This window comes from Saccostrea cucullata, unplaced genomic scaffold (assembly GCF_032062105.1).
Source record: "Saccostrea cucullata isolate Sc308-1 unplaced genomic scaffold, CSIRO_AGI_Scuc_v1 ctg836, whole genome shotgun sequence".
Lineage (NCBI taxonomy): Eukaryota > Metazoa > Mollusca > Bivalvia > Ostreida > Ostreidae > Saccostrea > Saccostrea cuccullata.
This window is the reverse complement of record NW_026924030.1, coordinates 202815-230103: the sequence shown is the minus strand read 5'-3', so window position 1 is coordinate 230103 and position 27289 is coordinate 202815. Positions and strand designations below refer to the sequence as shown.

At 33.7% G+C, this 27289-nt stretch overlaps 1 protein-coding gene and 1 long non-coding RNA gene across 2 annotated transcripts; both read right to left on the bottom strand.

The window, feature by feature from the left end:
- Window positions 1-518: 518 nt before the first annotated feature.
- On the bottom strand, window positions 519-7326 carry LOC134265524 (uncharacterized; the record flags this gene model as incomplete). The annotated part of the gene is made up of 5 exons (XM_062747743.1): window positions 7318-7326; window positions 6914-7055; window positions 4284-4385; window positions 1925-2140; window positions 519-641 (listed from the first exon to the last, which is right to left on the bottom strand). Coding segments are annotated over exons 1-5 (592 nt in total), but the record flags the coding sequence as incomplete, so codon positions are not given.
- Window positions 7327-9693: 2367 nt separating this feature from the next.
- On the bottom strand, window positions 9694-25855 carry LOC134265532 (uncharacterized). The gene is made up of 3 exons (XR_009991767.1): window positions 25239-25855; window positions 17737-17910; window positions 9694-9712 (listed from the first exon to the last, which is right to left on the bottom strand). It is a non-coding gene; the product is annotated as an uncharacterized LOC134265532 (long non-coding RNA).
- Between the last annotated feature and the right edge of the window lie 1434 nt (window positions 25856-27289).

Genomic DNA, 27289 nt, shown 5'->3' with positions numbered 1-27289 from the left:
ATCTGCAAGAAGCGCGTTGGACCGAATTATCTTGGAAACTAAAATTGCAGTATGATTAGGCGAAATTTCGATGGCGTCAATTCTGGACTGGTGGGCTACATGTAATAATATTAGCTACTTGTATAAGGAATGTTTAATTGTGAAAAGTATGTAAAAAATATTTGAAGCTAAATGTTTTTGAAACTGGAGAAATACATCGACCAACAGCGAACCTTTTGAGCGCAATAAATATACATTTTTTTTCAATGTGTGGTACTGTAGCTCTTTGGTCTGTCAATAATTTTTTTTCGGAGAGCCACTGTTCTGCAGCTTTCGCAAACAGTAAGTAAAATGTGCAGAATCTTTACAAGCAACGTTACAAAATGTAAATAAAAACCTCTGTCAATGAGTTTTTAGGTGTAATTAAGAAAGTGATTTTACTTGAAACAGAATAAATTTTAATAGGAAAATTTGTTTAAAAACATTTATTTTATCAAACATTGACTCTCATACATGGTAAACAAATTTGAACATCTCACAAGTATTACCGGATCGTTCACACAGATCAGGAAGTAAATCACTGCAGTTTTTGGCATGAATTTGTACGGTGCTGTTTTCTGAGTCTTTGCTTACCGCTAAGCAGTCGTATGAATCTGTGGTATCTACAAAATGTTAAAGCTTATCATTATTTAGTTAAACATGGAAGCCCAATTCTGCAAACCAAAATTAAATTTAAAAAAAAACGAAAATATACTATATAAAAGAAAGATTTTTAAAAAGTTATTAATAAAATCGAAAATGTAAAAAAACACACAAAATTATACAAGAAAATACAAAATAAAAACGAATATAAAAAAAAATAAGGAAAAAACGAAATTACTGAATAACAACCAAAAAATGATAATTATGATAAAAACTAGTAACTGAAAATTGAAAAAAAAAAAAAGAACTTGAATACGGACATTTTATGGCAAGCCCTTCTACTACTTATTCGTGAAATTAATAAAATCTTTCAATAAGAGAGATATCTCATTAGCATAGAAAGATATCTCTTTAGCTTATAGAGGCATCTCTTTAACTAAAAGAAATATCTCTTTGACTAAAAGAGATATCTTTATACCTTAGAGAGAAAACTGGTATAGGATAAACTCTTTTCGGGAAAGATATATTTCCCAAGGAGAAATAGATTTCTGTTTAAGTGGAAGAGATATCTCTCTTAAAAAAGAGATATCTCACTAAGTAAAAGAGATATCTCTCTAAGTATAAGTATATTGCAAATTTCTAGAAAACTTTTGAAAATTTACGGAAAATGTGTCGAAAGCTAGATAACATGACTTCAGAGATGTTTTGAAGTAAAGGGTGATTATTTTGAAGGGATGTAAATAAAATAGAAAAGAATATGTTGTAAGCTTAAATTATCATACTACCATGTCTTCAAATACTATAGGAAATTCTAATTTAAAATTTATTCATAAAAACAGATAAACGTAGATTAGCATTCGTAAACTATAGTTTACAACTGTTAAATATAGTTTTATAGATGAAAACTATATGTTAACGAATTGTTAACTTTGGTTCACGGTTCGTAAACTACAGTCGATAAACCTAGTTTATCAACTGTAAACTACCGGTATGTTTAACTAATTTTTGTGAAATTGGCGTGCCATACAAGTGATAAATGACACTGCATTGTCAACCAAAACAGTAGATTTGATTTGCAGAAATTAATAGGGCCCAGAAAGGCCCTAAGTGGAACTTGCTCTTTCATCAAGGCAAAACCAATGACGACTTCGAGCAAGTCCAATTTTATATTTAAACTTTCTAGATATAAAGAAATCAAATATCATCTTTGCAGAGATAAAAGATCTGCAAGATTGAAGAACTCAGATAATGCTGACAATAAAATTTGAGCACAAATAATTTTAATTAGTAAATGTGGCTATACCAATAATACCGCTACTCCAATGATTAATAATTCGTCTTGATATTCCTGTCCATGCCATTATGGTACTTATAGGAGGATCTTTGAGGGCGTAATAACCATCAAAGGAACCCCTCACAATATTTTCATTAATACTACAACTTTTTACAGCTTCAGTCCAATTTTTATCTTCTTTATGCAGGATAGCATTAATACGAATCTCAGCTGTATTGCTTTGGCCTACAAAAGTTAATGTTCACTAAATCGTTTTTCCACACAAAGAATGATTATCATCGAAGCTTATTATAATTTTGCAAAGCATACAATATACACTCTGCCTTTTCCAAGGTTAAAACAGTTGTCAGGAAAATGTCGCTGAGTAAAAATTTCATTAGAATGTCTGCATCAATGACTATCATAAAAGCGTATCTTGACGTAACCATTATAACAAGATGCCCAGGGGCCACATTGCTCACCTGAGCAACTAGCCAGGTATAAGAAAAAAGCAAAATTTTATTAATATAGCTTTCATATTCCTTTGTTATTTTTAAGGTCCACTTTAATGGCGCCTCTATTCTTCTGATTGGTCATGATTTGAACAAATTTAAATACACATTACCCTTTTTGATGCTTTTAAATTGATCAATCATGTCTTTGTGAAAAGAATTTAATTTTTCCCATGTATTCCTACTTAAAACCTTGATCACCCATTGTGGCCCAACTCTACCCCCAGGATTTATGATTTGAACTGACTTGAATCTACACTAGCTGAGGATACTTCCATATAACTACGTCCAATCACAGCTTCCCTGTCCTTAAGAAGGATCCTACTTTGATCACCTATAATGGCCCATCCTTGACCCAGGGGTCATGATTTGAACAAAATTGAATCAACACTTCCAGAGGCTGCTTCCATAAAACTATGACCAATCATGGCTTTGCTGTTCTTGAGAAGAAGATTTTTAAAGATTTAAACTTTCAGAAGATCAATATAACTATAACCAATCAGCTTTGCTGTCTTTGAGAAAAAGATTTTTAAAGATTTCTCCTTATATTCCTATGTTAAACTTTGATACCCCATTGTGGCCCCACTCTACCCCCGGGGGTCATATGATTTTAATAAATTTGAAACTTCACTACCAGAGGATGCTTGTACACGAGTTTCATCTTTCCTGGTCCAGTGGTTCTTGGGGAAAAGATTTTTCCTATGTATTATTATGTTAAACTTTGATCTCCCATTGTGGCCCCACCCTACCCCCGGGGGTCATGATTTGAACAAACTTGAGTCTAAACAATATGAGGATTCATCCACACGAGTTTTATCTTTCCTTTCCCACTGGTTCTTGAGAAGATTTTTAAATGATACCATTGATTTATCACTTATTCATAATCATCTCTCCTTGGAAGAGGGTGTGGCCCTTCATTTGAAGAAACTCAAATCGTCTTCACCAAAGGATACTTTGTGGCAAGTTTGGTTGAAATTGGCCCAGTGGTTCTTGAGAAGAAGATGAAAATGTGATAAGTTAAAGACGCCAACGGAAACAACAACAACGACAACGTTGGACAAAGAAAGAGGGCGTTGACAATCCTCTGACACAAAATATTTCTCAATTTTCAAAATTCAGAAAAGTTATGTTTTTCTAAAATCATGTTCTCAGTAATGTCATCTTCAAAACATTTTATCATTTCATTTTACTGAACGACTTATTATTTGATAATTTCAAAATTAACAGTTAAGCATATTTAGTGGAAAATGGGTTTACTAGAGCTATAAAAAACGAATTTGAACATGAATGGATCAAGTCTCCATTCTTCGTGAACGCTTAAATGATGGAAACGGCTCAGGTGAGCTAATAATAACAAGCAAATTCAAAGAATTGTGGTCCCTCACTGTTGGTGCCTTTGTGAGTGAGATGACATCTCACCCACAAAGACAGTGAGTCAAATATGAACGCCCTATCATACGAAATTCAGAAGTAATCACCAAAGCTGATTTTTTTTATAAAAAAAATGTTAGTGGTGAAGGTCAAGGATAAGGCTCAGAAATCATAGCCTGCTCGGAAATATCTTGTCACAGGTAATGCACGTGTCAAATTTGAAACCCCTATCTCTTCTCATTCCAAAGTCATGACCAAGGTTAAATTTTTTGAAAAGTAGGTCAAACTTCAAGGTCAAGGTCACAATTTTTCACCCTTTGACCTTCATTCTAACTTTTTGAATTTTTGAAGAAAATAACTTAGGTGATTACTTTTGTATGACATATGATAAGGTGTTTATATTTGACACAATAAGTCAAAATAAATAATGACATCCTACCAATAAGACACCAAAAGCGGGTTGACATTATTTTAAAAGAAGCATATGCATGAATTGTTTTACTTACACAAATAAGGTAGCTGTTTATCGCAGGGAAGAAATTCATGCATCAGTCCTATATTTGTTCCATTCACCAAAATCACGGCCGCACAGTCACCTGTTCCGTTAACTTAAAGAAAATTCATTTTCATTCGATAATATGACCATGTAATGTTTTAATAAAAATTATTATTTAGGGGGGGGGGATGAGTCATCCTGACACAAATCATCTCGTAATGCGCGAATCTAAATATATAAAAATCAACAACAACAAAATCCGAAATTAATTGTAAACTCCTTTCCCAAACGTGAAAACCTATTTTGTGGTGGTGGTGGTCAATCTGATTTAAAACAGATCCTTTGATCCGTTCAAATAGCTCACTAGCAGAACTGTAGCTCTCCGAAAAAAATATATTGACAGACCGGGGAGCTACAGTGCCACCCATTGAAAAAAACTGTATTTTTATTGCGCACAAAAAAGTACGATGTTTCTCGATTTATTTCTCCATGTTTTTTTTTCAAATTGGCACATCAAAATATTACTTACCGTGTGATACTTACATATTCTTTCTCTGTTTCCACAACAAAACATTGCTTATAATTGTTGTTAATACCCCCCCCCCCGGCCCTGATATTGAGATGATCGAAAATTTCGTCCATTTATACGGTCATTTTTGTTTGCAAGATAATTCGGTCTAACGCGCTTCGTGCAGATGTCAATTACGAAATAACTTGATTACAAAGTAGGGAATTTTTTGAAATCTAGCTTTTTTGCAATTGAGGTAATAAATATACATTTTTTTCAATGGGTGGCACTGTAGCTCTCATTTTGTATATTAGTCTCTTTTTATTTTTGAATCTGAAACAAATCACTGAGATGTTATTTTTTATTAATGATGTTATAGTCTTAAAATGAAATCCTATATCCTACAATTTTTTTTATATTATTAAATGGCAATTGATAGACAAACTAAATAATTCTTTTTATAGAAAACTACAACATTGAATAAAAGTGTTTTGATCCACTTTCTTTGTCAACTGTAGATTACATGAAAATGATACATGAATCCAAAATCCAAATACCACTCTGATTTATAGATCTGAGGGATAGCATATTAATCGAGCAAAAAGTGTGCAAATTAATTTATAGGTATAAATTGAGTACGTTCTGTGTTTTTCTCTTATAAATTGTAATGTGTAATATAATTCATTACTTTAAAAAAGTAATTGTGATTTAATTAATTACTTTTCTGAATGAGAGTAATGGTAATTGTAATTGTAATAGTAAAAATTCCAAAGTAATTGTCATTCAATGCATTACATTTCAAAGTAATTGACCTCAGGTCTGTAAAAAACGCGGATTTTTAAAAAAAAAAAAAAAAAGGGGGGGAGGTGGGGTACAAGGTCGCTTTTAGTTGGTTTAATAAATATATTTAAATAATTACTCTGCAAATTCCAGGGGTCCCTCTAGTACCGCGCATGATATAGCTGCTTTATATTTCTGGAATCGATAATCTAAACGAGATATTTATACTGTGTGAAATGGCAAAGTACAAGCAGGAAATGGTCCAAAAAGGTCACATATTAGAAATGTTAACGTTGTAATAACCTTTATGGGGGATGAGGTTAAAATCGGTCAAACAGTACTCAGTATCAAACTCATGGCCATCGATATTGGGAGACCAATCAAAAGCAATAACCTCTTTGGAAATTTGAAAATTTAAGTTTTTGAACTCAAATATTAAAATTCAATAAACGAAATCAGTTTAAGTTTTTGAAATTTAGAAATTTGAACTAATGTATTAAATTTTTAAAACTCTTAATTATTTGAGAAATTTGAATTGTTAAATGTTACACTGACTCTACAAGCACAGCAACCAAAAACCGAAATTTCAAAGTTGGGGGGGGATGTAATAAAATGTTTCTGTTTAACGTCCCTTTTGAGATAGATTTGTTTTACATGGAGACGCCGCTTCTTGGTTTTAAGGGGTTGCTTATAAATAGCTCAACATTATCTGCTTTAGGTTCATTTCTTCCTATAAAAGATACCAATATTCTAATGCTTGTAGATAAGTACTACTGCTAAAAACACGTAGGTTATCATACTAGACTACATCTCTTCTAGTTCCATAAATATTGCATTACAATATGGTATTACAATTTGTAAATGTATGCTAGTATGTGTTCTTATTTCAGCATACATGTACTAGTTCTTTGTCTCTAAAAGTAATGTTTTGCGGACAGAAAAAGACTTTCAAAAAGAAAAAAAAAAAAAATTTGATATTTGTACCTACAAATCTTTGTATCTTCTAACATTTGTAACTATCTTCAATTCTAAATGAATTTGAAATGAACTTTCAATTATATACACATAGGTACAATGACTTAAAGACTGGTATAATTGAATTTAGGACAGGATGAATTTGATTTTAAAATAGGTAAGTGCAAATGAATTAAACATAAGTTCAATATTGATTTGTACCTATCTTCAAATTCTTAATTCTTTGTGGATATATTTTAGTTATACGTCAGCCAATCTTTCGAAACCTTACCTACCTTTTAAAAAAAGACAAGCCAAAAAATATAACACAACATAGAAAAATTATTGGAATAATCTAATTTGGCGTTCCATAGATATATTCTTAACCTAATTCCTACCTTTTAAATTGGTTGCACCCAATGTAGTGTATTCTAAATAGCCGGTAGCGCTGTAGAAGTCCATTTGAGTGTTCATAAATAAGCGGTTATCACATACTGCATCATTTTCTTGTACAGTACTTGTGCAAGCACATTGATCTGACTGTAATTGGAATAAAATAGTAATGGTACAAATCGGCCACAAACTAAATTTTAGCATTTCAAAAAGTACTTTCACAATTTAAAAAGCATCCATGCAAGGAAAAGCACAAGCTATTCAAAGCTGAAATAGTTATCTTTCTAAAGATTGTTTTCAAAGTAAAATAAATAAATAATTAAAAAATAAAAATAAATAAATGGAAATTTTAGTGCATTTGCTCATCAAATGGTCAAAATTCTTGGTACCCACTAATTGGTCTTCTCACCCTATCCATTACCTTTCAAAAGTTATGGTCAAGGTTAAAGTTTTTTCATAAGTACGAAATTTCCAAGGTTAAAAGGTCAAGGTAATTGATACCCAATTAAAGTCTTGCCATAAAGAATACATACTTTATAATTATGAAGCATATAAGTCCTGGTAACTACCGTTCAAAAGCTATGGCCAACGTAAAAGTTTGGATATTTTGTGGGTCAAACTCCAAGGTCAAGGTCAAATTTGGTTGTACACTATGAAAGGTCTTGTCACAGGGAATACACATGTGAAATATGAAAGTCGTAGCTCATCTAAATCAAAAGTAATGAGCAAGGTTAAAATTTTTGCAGACGCCCAGACAGATAGACAGCTAGACAGACAGACGGACGGACACGACAAATACTATATACCCCCGAAACTTCGTTTACGGGGGCATAAAAATGTTGACATCATAGATAACTGCTTCTACAATTAAAACGGGAGTTAGAAATATTCAAATCTTATATGATACGTGTTTTTCAAAGTTGCTATGCGAAAATTTATTTTGATTCTACATACATTTATATAAAAAAAAACAAGATGTGTTTGTGAAACACTGATGCCCCGTATGACAGCATAGTGAAGATTAAACTTTTCTTAAATGCAAATTTAATATATTGGTACCCAAAGTAGGGTCTCCTAACTGGAAATACTATTGTAAGATATGAAAGCTCTATCATCATCAGTTCCAAAGTTATGACTAGCTTACAGTTTTTTTCTCTCGTAAATACAGAACTCTTCAAGATCAAAGTCGTCAGGTCAAGATTACTGGTATCCAATGAAAGGTCTAGCCACAAAGAATACATGTATGAAGTATGGAAGCCCTAGCCCGTTTAAAAGTTATGGCCAAGGTTAAAAATATTTCAAAAGCAGGTCAATCTCCAAGATCAAGATCAGAAGGTCAAAGTTATTGGTACTCAATGAAAGGTCTAGTCACAAGGATGACATATGTGAAGTATGAAAGCCCTAGCTCTTACCATCCAAAAGTTATTGGCAAAGTTAATGTTTTTCCATAAGTCCGGAAATTTATATGGTCAAAGTCAAAAGGTCAAGATTATTGGTTCCCAATAAAAGGACATGCAGCAAAAAATACATATGTGAAGTATGGATGCCCTAGCCCTAACCCTTATTGCCAAGGTTAATGTTTCTTCATAAGTCCAGAAATCTCTAAGGTCAAGGTCAAGGTTATCGGTATCCAATAATGTTTTGCCACAAGTATTACATATGTGAAGTATGGAAGTCCTAGCCCTATTTATTCAAATGTTATTGCCAAAGTTAATGTTTTTCCATAAGTCCGGAAATCTCTAAGGTCAGGGTCAAAAGGTCAAGGTTATTGATATCCACTTAACAGTTTTGCCTCAAAAAATACATATGTGAAGTATAGAAGCCCTAGGCCTAACTCTTCAAATGTTATGGCCTAGGTTAAAAATTTTAAAAAGGAGGTTAAACTCCAAGGTCAAGGCCAAAGGGTCAAAGGTTTTGATATCAAAAGTCTTGTCACAAGAATTAAATAAATAAAGTATGAATGCACTAGCTCTAACCATTTGAAAGATTTGGTCATGGTTTGTTTTTTAAAAATTGGTCAAACTCCAAGGTCTAGGTCAGAAGCTCAAGGTTATTGGGATCTAATGAAGGGTCTTCTACAGGGAATACATATGTGAAGTATTAAAGCTTCATAAGTACGGAAATCTCCGAGGTCAAGTTCAAAAGGTCAAGGTTGGTGGAATACAATAAAAGGCCTTGCCACAAAAAATGCATATGTGAAGTATAAATGCCCTGGTATCTACTGTTCGAAAGATATGGCCAAAGTAAAAGTTTGAAATTTTTGTGTAAAAGTGAGTCAAACTCCAAGGTCAAAAGGTCAAATTTGGTGGTACCCAAAGAAATGTCTTGTCACAAATAATACAAGTATTAAATATGAAAGTCATAGCTTTACTAAATCAAAAGGTATGGGCAAGGTAAAAGTTTTGCGGACAAACAGAGAGACAGATAGAAAGACGGACAGAAAGATGGACAAACAGAGAGACAGACAGACGGACTGACACGACTAAAATTATATACCCCCGAAACTTCGTTTAAGGGGGCATAAAAATATAACGCAACAGGTTTAGAGACTTTTACGCTTCGGAGAGAAGCTCATGAAAGTTCATGATTTTAAATAATGGACATTGACTTATAAGTATGGAAAATGGAAACTAACTAAGTCAAATAAAGAAATTATTTGAAGGAAAAGTTTATTATAAAAATACTTACTGATAATGCAAAAAAAGATCCATTACAAAACTCATAGCATTCATAAACCGGTTGAACTGTATTAAATTTTGGAAGTTGTGTTTTGGGGACTTTATCTCCACGAATATATAAGCATTCTGAAATTATAGTTTTTAATAATATTACTATTACGAAAACACCGGGTATGCAAAAAAATCAATGGCATTTTAGTACAATCAAATTAGCAACTTCAAAAAAGCTGAAAATTCAGGGTAAAATAGACATGTGATTCATACTCTGAGAGTTAAGTAATTTTGTCCAGCGATGGATTTTGTGGTGATTACTGTATAGAGAAAAAGATATTCGTTAGAAATGTTGTGTGTTGTAGAAAAAATCTATCGTAATTCGTTCAATTTTGTGATTCGTCTTTTCAGTTAATTGATTTTTTTTCGGTTTGTACATTCTGTTGCCTTGTGTCTGTTTTCAAGGTCGTTGCCCAATTGGATTCAGAAGGCAGACAGTAAAGGTCAGGATTTATCCGTCTGTTTGCATTTCTGGAAACATGCCTCAGCAATTGAGAGAGAAGGAAGAACGTGTTGAACAGGATTGATTGATTTATATTGTTTAACGTCCAATTCGAGATTTTTTCTAATATTTAGACGTCATCATATGCCAAAGTTGGACCTTTACTCGGCACTCAGGGCCATTGAGCAGTAAGTGTTCTTTATCGTGCCAAATCCTACCGCGATGCGAACCTACGTTTTTAAGGTCATGTCCGAAAGACCCGTGACTTTCACTTCTAGTGCCGAGCGCTTGGCGAAGGAACAGTCACTACCTATATTTACGGCTTAGGTTTCCCTAGGGCCTCCCGATCACTTAGCGAACGCTCTATCAATAGGGTACCGTGACCGGTGGAACAGAGGGAAGTAAAGAGACAGGGAATGGGACTGCAGAAATTAGCAATGGAAAAGGAAGCGAAAGAGAAAAACAGATACTGGAAAATGATACGGAGGAGAAACGACAGCTTATGGAAAGAGAAATGGAAAAACGAGGTTACAGGTAAAAATGAGGGAATTAGATTTAGAAGAACAAGAGCAGAAATATAGGCACACTAGCCGAACAGGTGAGGATACTGATGTACATTGTATTTCTAAAGTCTTTTGAAAGAATGGAAAATCTGCATAAGTGGCCGAAACCAGAAATGGGCTTTGCAACTAGTTCCTAAATTAACAGGTAAGGCGTTGGATATATATGCACACATGGGGGAATGCGAGTCCAATGATTATGACATCATCAAGAAGGCAATGCTGAAAATGTATGATTTGACAGCTAGTACATACAAGGATAAGTTTAGAACTTGTAAGCAATACCCAAATGAAACTTTCAGAGAATGTTATACTCATGCTCTAAACCACTTTCAGCACATATTTCACGTATGCCAATTAGAAAAAGTTAACAAGAGATTTGATGTGTTGGTAGTTGTGATTTTAAGAGAGCAGATGGCCAAAAGTTCATCTAAGGATTAACAGGTGTTGTTAAAAGAGAGGCAACCAAAATCAGCAGATGAAAATAAGAAATGATCGAGCTTGCTGAAGCCTACCATAATCCACATCGTGGTTCAGTGGTATTAACGAATAGAATGCAACCCAATAGAACCTCAAAAGATAATAGGGTTAAGCCAACTCAACAAAACAATCTGGAAAATCTGGTGTTTGTGTGTCAAAGGATTGGACTTTTTATAAACACTTGTCCCTTACGTCAATCAACTGATAAGGACTTAATTAAGGTCGGGGAAACAATGGGTAGAAAAGCCTAAGACAGTGCAACCTACCGAAGAGTTAAGTAGGGTTAATTTACTCGCCGACAAGGAAGGGATGTGATTTAGAGATACCAGTTGTTGTTGAATCAAGGAAGGTGAAATATGGGGACAAGTGAAAATTGAGACTGGAAAGGTGAATGGTAAAGAAGCTTCTGTGTTAAGGGACACAGGATGCACTTCGATTCTGGTAGCAGATAAATTGATTAGGAGAGATGATTTAACAGAGGGCGATAGGGGGTGACTCTTGCAAATGGATGTGTAGAGAAATGTCCTGAAGTGTAGGTTGAAGTCGAGACACTTTATGCCACAGGTAAGGTACTGGCTTCAGTAACGAATACACCGTTTTCAGATCTTTTGTAGGAAACTATACTCGTGTAGACATCACTGTTGACAAGGAGATAGCTTTGTAAGATCAAGGTAGAGAAAAATGTGACTAGGGCTTGTGACTAGTAACTAGGACGGTATTAAATAAAAGACATGATGACCCAGAAGTGTTGAACACTCGGCGCTTCTTTGGTAAAGATTTCTCAAAGGAAGATTGGTTTAAGGAGAGCAGAAGAATCCTACATTGGAATCCTACAAAAAGAAGGTAGTAAATAGAATTCCAAAGGGAGAGGAAAGTTTCCTATCAATTGAGCAAGTTATGCTGTAAATAAATTTCAGATCACATACAGAAGGGATAGTAAAGCAATTAGTGCTTCCAACGAAATTCCGAATGGACATGATATTCCGGTGGCAGGGCACCTTTTTGGCATTAAGAAAACAAGAGAGAGGATACTTAAGCATTTTTTTTTCTGGCCGGGGATTTTTGACAATACCAAGAGAAACCCAGTACTGTCGGTCTTGTCGTAAGTGTCAGAAAGGGAAATCTAAAAGCAAGGTAAGCAAAGTTCCTCCAGTCCAGGTTCTCAGGATTGTAAAAACAATTGAAAGGACATTTGGGTCGTTACCAAAGAGGTTATCAATTTGTACTTGGTATCTGCGAATATGCTACAAGATACCATGAAGCAATACCTCTACGGAGTCAGGAAACACTTACTGTGGCCTTAAACTCGACATTTAGATATATCGACGACGTATTGTCAATTAACAATGGTAATATCCATACGATATATCCTGGTGAGCTTCAGATACTAGATACCACAGAGTCTTACACATCTGTATCATATTTGGATATTTTACTGAAAAAAAAGAGTTAATGGTAATCTAACAACCAAGCTCTGTAAAAATCGTGTTTACTTTAACTTTTCTATCAGTTGATTCGAAGTACAAGAGCATGCTGTACGTATCCACAATTTTTAAAACGAGGTAGATTATTTACAAACAAGTTGGTGAAGCAAGAATATCAGCAGTCTCGTTTAAAGTCATCATTTCGTAAGTTCTATGGTCGATACAATGACCTTGTCAGCAAATAAAATATATCATGGAGTCAAATGCTGACTGACTGATCGGCAGGGGATGCTCACTCCTCCATGGCATTTGATCCCACCTCTAATGTTCTAGAGGTCCGTGTTTGCTCTGCTCCTATTATGGATTTTTGATCTTGAATACTGTTCGTAACCTCCATATGCTTCACTATCATCCTCGAGCCAATGGCCTAGTTGAGAGTTTTAATGGGAGTTAAAACGGATGCAATGTATAGATCTATACCAAGGATGAGTCAAGCAAGTGGTATAAATTATAACCATACCTCCTATTTGCTTACAGAGATCGAGGTGCCACAGGAATCGACAGTATTTTCACCTTTTGAGATTTCGTATTGGAGGCAGGTGAAGATAAAAGTAAACAATCACAGCCGTCTGTTCTCAGCTACATCAAGGAGACAAGAGAGAAGTTGTCGAAGATTGAAGATGGCAGACCTAGTGTCAGAAAAAGAGCAAGCTACATGTAGTAAAACAGACCAAACAAGATGTGTTTGGGAAACACTGATGCCATGGCATGGGTTGAATTCTCTTAAATGTCTAAGAAAGTATTTGCACGGTAAGGAATTTATTATAGAGTCCGACCACCGTGCACTTCAATGATTAAAGACGATGAGATCAGAAAATCCGATATTTTTTACAATGGAGTCTAGTACTTCAAGAGTACCAATACACCGTACGCACATCTCAGGAAATGAAAATAAAATGGCAGTTCGTTTTGGTTTCAACTTCATAGAGATTTATTTTAAAATTATGGACATTTTGTGATAAATGGGGGCGTATGTGATGAAGTTCAATTAAGTTTTTATTAGTTTTGTTATTTTGTGTGTATTTAGATGTACGAGTAATTATATCCATAGTTTGGCTCCGTAAAAGAGAGTGTTCGCAAATACGGCTATTTTTTTGTGTAACCGGTTTGGTCAGGGAGAGTCGTTGCTGGATGTCAAGTGTGCGGCCACGTTTTGATTTTGGTCCTGTAGTCGATTTTCCATGGCAAGTTTCAGAAGTAAGTCATGTAAACGGGTAGCCAAGGAGTCGTTCATTTTTACTGCATATGCATTTCTTTGTCCAGCCGTGCAGAGGGGTTATGATTATAAACCCAGGGCTTCAGTAGGTTTTCGGAATTCAAGAAGGAGTTTGGTCGTGTGTAGAGCCGAGAGGACGAACAAGTCGGCCATGTGCAGGGCGTAGTGCACGTGGACGGTCCATATGGAAATTTGATGACATTTCCGACTGTATAACATGGAGTAAATTCTTTTAAAGTTGTCCAACTGGGGACCTGTGAGTCCAGGGCTGGAATCAGAGGGACAGTGTTCGATGTATGAAGGCCCAGTGGTGTAAAGTCAAATGTAACAGTTTTCACACGAAATTAACTGTTTGAGGTTTTGCCAAAGATCAACATGACTGTCCAAAAAATTATTTTTACGACCCCGGGGGGTAGGGTGGGGCCACAAAAGTTTAACATAAGAATACTCCATAACTATGTTTTTTATAAAGATAAAACTTTTACAGTTTATAAATATATCATTTACCGTTCTTTGTACAGTTTTGATTTTTCTATTCGATTGTTTCAAGTAAAGTTATTATTTATGTTCTGAAACCAAGATCTGTTTTATTGACAATTGATTATGTTTAGAGTTAAATCTTTATTTCATTGTCAATATTGCCTATTATACAATTCAGTTAAATTTTGTTTCTTTGTGAGAGAGGGCGTGCGAGAGTGTGTTAGCTTTGATATTTTTTTAATTTAATAAATATTATTCATTTATTGCATGATAGTGAGGGAAATATGAAGACTTATTCAGCCAAGAAATATCATATTCCCCGAGGGCTTCGCCCGAGGGGAATATGATATTTCTTGGCAGAATAAGTCTTCATTTTTCCCGAACATTCATGCAATGAATTGTTTATCATACCTAAACAAGCAAAACCTTTGAAATAGATATAAACTTTCAAATTCGGCACCGCTCTCAAATTCACTTTTATCAAAATGGAGTTTAACAATTAGTTTGTGATTAAAATATTAATTTGGGACACAATTATTTGCCCTTCATTGAGAAAATATCCTCAAAAATCGAGTTTTTAGGAATAACTCAAAATTCACCATGGATCGGACATTGTTTACCATGCATCTTTATCAAAGTGCTTTAAAATGCTTGATATGGATATATTTTTATCTTTTATCTAAGAAATAACCCTCAACTTATATTTAATTGACGATATCGTTGCACAAATGTAGAACGATTCAAAATAGAAATGCTTTAAAATGCTTATAATGCGGTAATTCGCGCCTTTTTTCATGGTTTATCATATTCTGATTTGTAGAAATAAACTGAGTCAAATTCCAGACGTCATATATCGATAACTTGTATTTTGACTGAAAATATAGTTTTTATTTTCTTTATACGCAAAAAACCAGCTATCAGCTGGGTTCTGTATGAAAATGGTAGTGCTTACCTTTGCATCGGAAAGTGTCCGATGCATGGTTAATTTGTGTCCGATGTACGGAGAAATGAACATACTAGTGAGAACTAGCTCGAAAAAGAATTATACGAACATCGACGTGAAATTTTTTTTAAATTTAGGTAAAATTACCAATCTTTGACTTTATTCATCAAAGTCTGACTCGTTCCGTTGAAGTCGAATTTTAAGAACGATAACTCTAGAAATGGCAAAATCATAAATTTCTGGTTATTTCCCTTTGATGATGTAAAATATGACGTAACTTCAAGGCAATTTTCGGGGTATTTTGTCACAACATGATAACAACAATCAGTATCATCAAAAAAATTAAATCTTCAGCTTCAAGACAGAAACAAATAAATACACGGAACTCTTAAGTTGAAAGAGAATTTATTGTCTAAAGTTGTCCGATGCAAGGTATGTGTCCGATGCATGGTAAATTCACCCTTTTACAAAACCCACATTATCATCAGTTTTGTGACTTAAACCAGGCTATTGTGACGTCTATACTTCTCTCGGAAGTTTTCGTTCAACGAACTAGAACTATATTGCGGGAAAATACACTTGGTGTTCCGAAGAGGTGGAATATGATGAAAAGCGTGCCGACGACCGGGAAATATGAAGTTTTACGGCCCGATCACGTGATAACTTAGAACCAATCAGATAAAGCGTTGTTTAGAATATTTATAATGAGGTATAATAATATTTGTTTAGTTTATTCTACGGCTTATCGTTTTCTCTACTGCCTGCACAAAATCAAAAAGAACTTCATGACATTTATGTATTAATAGCCGAATGGCCTTTGTGGCCCCAACGTATCATCGGGGGACATGATTTGAATCTACACTAGCTGAGAATTTTTCCACTTAGATATTAATAATTATGTTAAATTTGCTGTTTATGAAAAGAAGATTTTTCAAGATTTTCCTATGTCATACTTTATTCATCGACTTTGGCTAAAGCCTCCCGAGAGTAATGACGAGCAAGTTTATCTACACTGACTGGAGATGATTACATACCAATAGGACTTATGATAGACTGCTGTTTTTGAAAATATCACACGTTTTTCTATGCAAAGAACGTGTCTAACCATATGGTTCTTTTTAAATATGTGGTTCCATCTAATTCTTAATTATCTTCCTTTGATAAAGAATTTGTACGTAGTTCAAACTAAGAAGTATATTTTACGTTTGAATTACATGTATTTCTATTGACAAGATAAAAAACAACTTTGCTCATGTATTTATTGCTATGAATGAAGTTAACGTTTCGTCAAAGGTCAACATGTCATAAAATTTATTTTTACAATAGCCCCAAAACTATATGAGATATAAAGTTAAGACTTTTACTGTTTATGAATTTTTCATTGATTAACAGATAGAAAGTATCACTTGATAAAAAAAATACTTGGAAGAAATATAAATTGAGAAAAATTCTTAAAAATGCATATATTTTCAAAAAATGCACCTAATTAATTCCGCGCTCTAAATGAAAACCATTATTGCAGAAACAAAATATGTTTATCAATGAAGGGCAAGTTGGACTTGGATTGCCTCTGGAAAATTGTTTTCCCTGTTTATATTGTCCAAATGTTAAGACTTGAAAGTGAAAGTACAGTGCAAATGGCAGATTCTATAGGGGTCTTGTCTTTATACATGTCATGCTTTCAATAACTTGCCCTTCAATGATAAACATATAATATTTCTGCAATGATGGTTTTCACAAAAAAGACAGAATGAAGCAGGTGCATTTTTCTATAAATATGCACATTTTCTGATACAATTTTTCTCAAAAAATATCTTTTTAAAAATATTTGTTATCAAGTGATACTTTCTATCTATTAATCAATGATATATTTATAAACTGTAAACATTTTGACTTTATACCACACATAGTTTTGGAGCTATTTTAAAAATAATTTTTTAGACATGTTGACCTTTGACGAAACCTTAATTTGACGGTCTTTGAAGATCTATATACACAAGTACTAGTAGAAAGGAGGTGTGTGCTCATTTAAACAATAAAATGCTTTCTTTGTTTGTTATTACTGGAATTAACGGAAGCAGCTGTTGCAGAAAAATACATAACCCGTGTAAGCGGGTTATGTAATTCTTTTCTGCAATAGCTGCGACCGTTCATTCCAGTAATAACAAACAAAGAAAGACATTTTATTGTTTATATTGATGAGAACGTCTTTATACGTTTCATTGATGGAACAGCCACTGATCAAGAAATATGTACAGGCGACATGCCTAATGTAGTTCATGCAGTGATTAAAGCAATGGGTTTTCTTAAGACATAAAGGAGAAAATATTCAGCGGATGTAAATATAAAGTCTTCACAATGTTTATGCTTATTCTTACATTGTGTGACCGTGCTTCCTGGCACTGTCAAGTTTTACTGAATTTCTTAAATTGTAATTTCTGATGCTATAAAAATTTTGAAAAAGTTCAAATCAGATTTTTCTTTCCATACTCACTGTTAAATCTGAAAGGAGTTGTCCTCATCTGAATTGCAGCTATCCAATACATATTTCCATTAGGTGGTATATAGTTTTGATATTCATTTGGTAGTTCAAAAAATAATCCACTTTTGTTTGATCCGAGTAGATTGCATTTCGAATTTGCATCACTCCAGGTTCTTGGTTCATTATCTTTTTTGAAAAAAAAATATTTGGCATAATAAAGGTCTAACAGAATTAAAAACTAGAGGTACTGTTAGCAATGAGCTCACTAAATGATACCCCCCCCCCCCGCCTCCCATATGATAATGTGCCTGTTTTGCTCTTGGAGATCCGAAATAAGTGTCAGATCGAAAAGTAAAATAGGAGGTGCACAATGACATCATGTTAAAAAGAATCTGTGAAAGTATCATTAAATTTTGTCGAATGGAGGAGTTGCGGATAAGAGATGGGTACCCTTCAATACTATAGAAACTAGAGGTACTGTGAGCAATAAATAGGCTCACTAAATGATACCTCCCGCCTCCCATAATGTCCATGTCCATTGTTTTACGGTAATATGTAAAGAAGAGCAAGAAAACATTGATGTAACCATCAATTGTCGCCCGGGAAATATATAAAGTAAACAATGGAAATTAGTCTTGATCATCAAACCGCTTCGATAAATGTAAAAAGGCATGCGTCTTATTGATGGAGACGATTGTCGCGAATATTTAGAAAACATAATCGGATAAAAATAAAAAAAAAACAATACCATTTTAAATTTGATCAATTCCTCAAGTACATGTAAATGTTGGCTGCATAAAATATAAATCGAAGTTAGACACATGCATCAAATATATTCAAAAATGTATTTAATTTACAATTTTAGAATATAAAACACGAATTGTGCATATGTAGTACGTTTTTATGCGAGAAGAAAAATTCGATATTCTTAAAAAAAGGGGACCTGTCGTTTTTTCGATAGTAAATGATTAGCAACTTTACATGATACATATGAAAAACGCATATATTTTTACAGATTCACTTTATGGAAGAAAATATATCATGTATCTCGTAATTCATAAAGGGAAAAAAACATTCTGATTAACAAACTTTTCAATGTTTAGAAAATTATTACTTCTGAATAACTACTCCCACCCCAATCTCCATACACCAACACTTAAACTTATATGTATAGAGCAGCCCGGTCCTCCGGGCTGCAATAACTCGTCCTATCAAATGTTATCCAGAAGCTTCTGTATGTGACGTCATAGGTAAACATATAATGGGAATGTCCATGTTTTGCTATTTGAAACCTAAAATACGTGTCGAATAAAAAAGTTAAATAGGAGGTGCACAATGGCAATATGTAATAAAGATTCTGTGAAAGTTTCATTAAATTTCACTCAGTAGTATAAGAGGAGTTGCGGATAAGAGATAAAGCGTAACAGACGGACGGACGGACGGACGTACAGACGGACGGACGGACGGACGGAAATACCGATTACTATATACCCCCACTTTTCAAGCGGGGGGTATAACTAGAGGTACTGTGAGCGATGAGCTCACTAAATGATACCCCCGCCTCCCATATGGTTATAACTGGTGAAAAAGTCCATGTTTTCCTGTGGCCGGGAAACCCAAAATGTGTGTCGGATCAAAAAGTAAAATAGGAGGTGCACAATGGCAATATGTGATAAAGATCCTGTGAAAGTTGCATCAAATTTCATTCAGTGGTATGAGAGGAGTTGCGGATAAGAGATGGGTACCCCAAAGCGTAACAGACGGACGGACGGACAGACGGACGGACGTACAGACGGACGGAATTAACGATTACTATATACCCTCCCGCTTTTCAAGCGGGGGGTATAACAAAGAGGAGTTGCGGATAAGAGATGGGTACCCCAAAGCGTAACAGAGGGACGGACGGACATAACGATTACTATATACCCTCCCGCTTTTCCAGCGGGGGGTATAACAATAAAATTTACTAAATACTGTACTACTTTTTTAAAATCAAATTCCATATCTATATATTTGCATGTACTGTGTTCTATTTTTTTGAAAATTTTAAATAAGAAACTGATTTGAATACCATTTTCCCCACATACTTAGTACTCTACCATAATAAGCTCATATGAATATCATGCACATTATATATGTATCCCAGTTTTTCGATGATCAACAAGAGCAGGAATGACTTTGTAGGTTGATGATATGTAAACAATTTCGTTTGATGTAAAAAAAATTTACAAATTCTATTATAGATACGTAGAGGAAAGCTTTAAGATCGATACAATGATATATTCTATCACTAAGTCGAATGCTAACCAGCGCTGAATTGTTTACATTTTTTTTTCATTTTCCCGATCATGAGTAGGAGCACACGGCGGATGTGATCGGTCGACAAGGGATGCTTACTCATGCGCGGATCTAGAGGGGGGTCGGGGGTTCAGGACCCCCCTGGAATTTGCAAGGTTATTAAATTTATATACCATAGCAAGATAAAAGTTACCTTGGACCCCTTCGGAAAACGCAGGCCCCTCTGGTAAACGCAAATTTGTGTTAAGCTGGTATGAAGAGTCAATGGTTTGAAGCATAAGAAATCATCGCTTACCCCCCTCTCCCTGCCCCCACGAAATAAGTTTTTGAAGTTTGAGCGAGTTTACTTTTTTTTTGGCTTGGCAAGAAATTTCTGGGTTGGATTTTTTTTTCGACTGGGATGGACCCCCCCCCAACTGGAAAGATTTCTGGATCCGCGCCTGTTACTCTTCTACGAAAGCCCATTGGGCTCATTTTCATACGTTAAAAAAAAAACTTTTCGCGTTATAACGCGAAACGTTCGCAATATAACGCGTAACTTTCGCGTTATTTCGCGAAATTATTATATGCATATAGTAATGTCACTCTAGAATCTTTATCTTCACTGACAGATAAGAACATGAACCCTGACGGGAACTTTCATGAATTTATTTATGAAATATCATTTCCTCAGAAGATGCACTGGAGAAATAAAGCGAGAATAGGATAGATTAGTCATCAGAATTTTTTATTTCAAAACCCTACCAATTAACAAAATGATTTTTATTGTCTTGGAAATGTTTTTCAGTTGTTGAATTCAAGAAATCTTTAGACTGATTATTTTATTTTAGGAAAATTTCCACTTGACACTTTTCTCAAGCTGTTTTTTTAATCAGTAACATTCAGTACAACTGTACCTCTACGGTAGTAAATTAAGCAATCCATCATTTTGGACTAAAAATTATACCCTGTAGAAACAAAGATTTAAAGCGAGTGGACAATGTCTCATTTTATGAGCTTCACGTGCCATATGATGCTTTTCAAATAATAAATATAAATGAATAGTGTTAATTAAAAAATTTATCGAGGAGGAGGGGTCTACGTTTCTTTTTCTTTTTTCCCAATATATATATCATATATCCGAGGGGTTATTGAAAAGTTCGTGGACTAGCGTCAGAACTATGAAGGTATACAGCAAATTCATAATTATGAAGTTTAACTTTTGAAATTCTCTCATAAACTTTGAATTGATTGAACAGCGTTGAGAAAGACAAAATGTGTCCAGTAATATGGATTCAATAGCTAGAAAACTTATAATAATAGCTTGTGATGGTCCAGGATCAAAATAGCCTTTGCTTTTCATTGTTATAAATAAACTAGATCACAAAATCAAAAGAAAGTTAAAAGACTTATGCAAATGTCCTCGTTTTAAACAGCAAAAGTTTGGAAGTATAACGCGAAAGTTACGCGTTTATTCGCGAAAGTTTCGCCTTATAATGCAAATGTTTCGCGTTTATTCTCGAAAGTTACGCGCGTTATATCGCGAAAGTTTCGCGTTTTAACGCGAAAATTTAGTTTTTTTAATTTATGAAAATGAGCCCAATGAGCTTTTGTACTCTTTCATGGTATCTGGTCCCACCACTGGTTAGAAGGTCCCCAATCGCTCTGCTGTGAATATGTTTTCTTTTAAATGAACTTTTGCACTTGATTACAGTTCATTATCTTTACATTTCATTCCATGTTAACATATATAACGACAACGTGCATGTATATACTAGAAAAAGTTTTAAACATATTGTCTGGCGGAGAGATTTTTAGTCAATCAATGCATTTTTACTGTAAAATCGATAGAGCCCCGCCCTAGCTCCAGGAAATCTGACACGAATCTCACAATTTTAAAAGAGGTATAAGAAGTGGAGTAAAGAAGATGATTTTTAAAAGGAATGTATTCATTTTGATTGTTTTAATCCCATTCCCTTTGTCCATAAATCCTATGGCAAAAATTAGTTGAAATTGTTTCAGCAATAACAGAAAAGAGGCTGAAAAGGTTAAAGGTTAGATTTTACTGCATTTTTATGCATTAGATATCCCTCAATAATTTTTAAAAACTTTTTAAGTTGGCATATTTTCAAATTGTAATTGATTTCAAGACTTTCAATATTCCTTTGGCTCAATGTATCATATCTCTGCCATTTATCCTTTCAGATATGGTCTTTTCCCAAAAGTTTTGATTTATCTGTTTAAGGATATCCGATCCTCAGTGAGAAAGGATAACTCTAAAAATTAATATCAAATATTTAATTTGAAATGCATCAAAATGAAGCTTGAAAATGATTTTTTTTTATGCAACAATTTTCATTTTATTCATCATTATAAGATTCAAGATTTTTGAAGTCTTAGAAAAGGTCTTATAAAAGTTGACATTTGTACCCTATAAAAGGAAAAAAAATTATTCAGTTTCAAAGAAATATGATTTTCTTGAATCCAGCCTTAGATACCAATAATTATAAGCATGATATGAAATAAGAAGTGATTTGTGGTGTTTTGCAATGATAGCAACCCTTTTCACTATGTATTATAGAATACATGACGGAAATAGAAGACAAAAAATACTAATTAAGTATAAAAATCATGACAATTTATCTGATAGTGGATACCAATCATTTTTTAACCTAAAATATATTTGTTGATCTATTTGCAATTATAACATGCATTGCTTGATATTCCATTTCGCTTTTTCTGCAAGAATATTGGAGATTTGACAATTTTTCCAATATATAATATGATTAACTTTAATCTTGAACTTTAAAGAGATACTGTTGATGAATTAACATAATTTTGTGGATTCGGAGATACTTTTATGAGTATTTTTGATTACTTAACTGCTAATTTTATAAATCTGAGGATCGGACTACCTTGAGTTACTGACTACAACATTCTACAGCTTACATTTACGACAATCAACGTGTTTTTTTTTTTATTTTATAACCGAGAATCAGTTTCAACATCCAATTATACCTAGAGACCTTTTATCAAGAGTTTAGGTAAATGATCAATTTCATATGCTTAAGGCCGGTATACACGATGAGATTTGCAGTATATACAAGTATTATAATACTTTTGTATTATAATACATTCTTGTACTCACGCTAATACATGTCTTATAAGATTGTAAATAAACTACTTATTCCAACATGTTTTCCCTGCCATAATTCTCTCTCTGTCAAAAAAAATAAAAATGGAGGATGAGACTTTGATAGCATTGTCTATCTTCGTACTATGCACTGCTTGATATATTCTACAAGTCCTCTTTTCCTAACCATAAAACCACGAGTTTTTTATGTCTTTACTTGTAAAATCAGCCATTATTATTTACCGTGAGCTTTTTATAAAAATAGGATGACCCCCAGTGATTACATTTCATTGGTTGAAAGTGATATGTAAGTTAAGACTTGTATTAGGAAATAGAGCATAGAGCATTGCTCTATTCTTAATACAGTTTTATAAGATTCGAAAAATCTTATGAAACACTGTATTAAGAGTGTATACACAATAAAATTTTGTATTATAATACAATTCTTTTATTACAAATCTTTAATACCGTGTATACCGGCCTTTACAGTCATAGCACTTACTGCAGGTTACAAAAATAACTGGATACACTTCCAACAGCCCATCCGGGTCAAGTACAAAATAAGACGAAAATAGTCCCATCCACATAATCTGCAGTAAATCGGTTTTGTTATTATAATAATTTTGAAAGATCATAAATATTCATGTATCATTATATCAATTGTATTCTTATATAAATATATGTACAAAACAATAAATGCAAATTACTTTTTAATTAATATTTACAAGCACCTTGATTGAAATGATTTAGTAAAATAAAAACCAAGAATAGATCTAAAATAACAACACAAACTTTGATTTTTTTTTTGTACGATTTGACAGGTCGACAGGTAGACAGGTCGACAGGTCGACAGGTAGACAGTTTTTTTTTATAATTCAATGTATATTTATTTAGTTATATCACTACAAGTATCATCTTAGGGGGGGGTCACTCATATCATAAGATACATGTACATTGAATGCCTAAAAGTGTAATTTCCATTCTCTTTTCATATGCACACAATGTCTGATAACAGTTAGATGTATACATCTTCATTTGACAATCCAAACCTATGACGACATGTTGACATGTCAACAGAATTACATATTTAAATAAACATGTCTACCTGTCGACCTGTCAACCCGTCGACCTGTCTACCTGTCGATCTGTCAACCCGTCGACCTGTCTACATGTCGACCTGTCTACCTGTCGACCTGTCAACCCGGCGACCTGTCAACCTGTCGACCTGTCTACCTGTCGACCTGTTAAGCAAACATAGTAACATTTGTTTGAACAGATAATCTTTTAAGTTAATTCATATGCAAGATTAAATATCTTGTTTTGTACATTAATTTTATAATCCATTTGATATAATAATTGCATGGTTGACGATATAGAATGCAATAAAGAATGCAATCGGTTGGTATAATTCACCAACAATGGTTCTAAATATTCATTAAAATATCATACATTTAATTCATATACAAAATATATTCTAATTTATATTGTTTTGTACATTTATGAATATAAATGAATATGCAAAAATATATATTCTTACGAGGAAAAAAATGGAACTATTTTCATCTTATAATGTACTTGAGCCCAACATCCTATAATACCTTGACTCTCTTAAACATTAGTTACATTGTAAATAGGCTTCTACTCAGTAAGAGTTTCAAACACTATCATTCTTTCTAAAATATTGAAGGGTATCCATCTCTTATCCGCAACTTCTCAGGCCTATACCATTGAATAAAAATTAGTTATACTTTCGCAGATTTTTTATTACACGATGCCGTTGTGCACCTCCTATTTTACTTTATGATTTGACACTTATTCCGGGTCTACCCTAGCAAAACATGGACTTTGTCATTATAATCATATGGGAGGCGGAGGGTATCGTTTAGAGAGCTCAGTGCTCAAAGTACACTGTACCTCTATACATAAATTTTATTGGTGGTAGAGTGTTCTAAATTCTCAAATGCACCGATTACTGCTGTTATCAATTAATGAGAATATCAATAACGTGAATGGAGAAACAATATATTAATTTTTTTTAATGTTGAAAAATGTTAGCAAACCAGCTTTAAACACTATAATATCGCTCTACTTAAAGATTACTTACCTGTATTTATTATTATTTGTACCGATGTTCCTGTAAATAATAGAAATAGTCCAAATACTAACATTTTAAAATTTCAAAACTTCCTGCTTAAGTGTTTCGCATGCCCCCTTTTTCGTCGAAAATCGTAACTTCCGAATGTTTACTAAAAGTTTTAATAGAAACGTGCTTCATATCTTTCAATTTCCTTTTATGCAAATCTTTATCGGGCGTAAAAACAGCTAACACGGAAAAAACACGTCACACATCACTTGATATACTTTGAAATTTATCTGTTTTTAGAATAAGTTTATAAAAAAAATTACGAAAATTATAATTGCTTTATAATCCCTCTATTTAAAATTTCATCTGAACTTAAAATTTCCTTAAGCAGATGCTTTAGCAAAAAATACTGCCGATTTGAGTAGATGTATATACATGTATATGCATTCTGAATACTTTCCTGTACAGCTCAGGAAATATAAAGTTGACATTTAAAGTATTCTGCCATAAGTCACATGAAAAGAAAATCACTTTTGATCCAAAAAAGATCGTCACTGGTGATAAGAACATATAAACCATCTAATTTAAAAACCCCGAAATTTTTTATAGATAGAGATTTTGTAGCAACTTCCCCAAAGGACATTTCTATACTCCCCGCTTGAAAAATGGGAGGGTATTTATACCCCCCGCCTGAAAAGTGGGAGGGTATATAGAAATCGGTATGTCCGTCCGTCTGTTACGCTTTGGGGTACCCATCTCTTATTCGCAACTTTTCTTATACCAATGAGTGAAATTTAATGAATCTTTTACAGAATCTTTATAACATATTGCCATTGTGCACCTCCTATTTTACTTTTTGATCCGACACATATTTGGGGTTTCTCGGCCACAACAAAACATGGACTTTTCCATTATAATCATATGGGAGGCGGGGGTATCATTTAGTGAGCTCATTGCTCACAGTACCTCTAGTTTACAATAGCATGTGGTTTCTTGATTCAATTTCTTTTTTTAATTCACCCATTATCTCATAACTAACGATAAATGTGATTGAAAGTTTGCTCTGGAGCAAAATGGGGAAGTAAACTTTCAAATTTGTGTCTATTTCTAAGTATTAAAATGAAAACGCTGGTAAATGAATTTATTCGAGGGTAAAGTATGAGTCAAGTCAATTGATTTTTAAAGGCTTTTAAGGGTATAAAATTATACGTTCTTTTCATACCAAAAAGGTCAAATAAAATATATTATTTTATTAATAAAACAACATTTAGATGGATAGATGGATGCAAAGTTCTGATTTACAGTTTACCAGGGAAGTTCTTTAATCCAAGGTTTAATCACTGGCTATTTGGAGAGGCAAATACGGAGAGAACTTTTATATGAAATTTACATATGTCAGTGACTGTAACATTCAACATCCGTTCCGACTATTCTGATGATGTGTATTTCTTCCTCAAAATCATTTTTCTAGATAGACATTAGTGTGCTAGAATAACCTGGGATGAACTTTAGTACTTGTTGTAGGACAAACCGGCTCAAGGCTAGACATCCTGTCAGCTACAATGATGTATACACTTATGTTATCCGGATATTATTTGAGAGAGTATATCTTATTTAATTTAAAACTGGCCTATTCTAAATATACTCTCATTTCTGTACTTTTTTCATTTATTCATAAAAGATAAATTCTTAAAATCATTTGAAGCAATTGTTTCATTAACATGGGCGTCGGAAGCAAATTGAAAGTTGGGGGGGGGGCTGATCGAAAAGGGGGGGGGGCTAAACCGACAAAAAAGGTAAATCCAATTTTCAATGCCTATATATTGTATATATTTGCAAAAAAAGAGGGACCTCCCCTAGTCTCCCCGGTTCCGACGCCTATGAATTTAAAGAGTAAACCATTCTTCAAAGCTTAGGTTTCGTCTGCTACAAATAAATTTCATTTGTATATTAAATATCCTTTTAAATTTAAATTTTGAATGACTATATCTAAAAGTACCCTTTAGCACAACGATGTTCTAAAAGACGTAAATGCCTTTTAAAGAGTTCTCTCTCTTATAAAAGGGTATTGA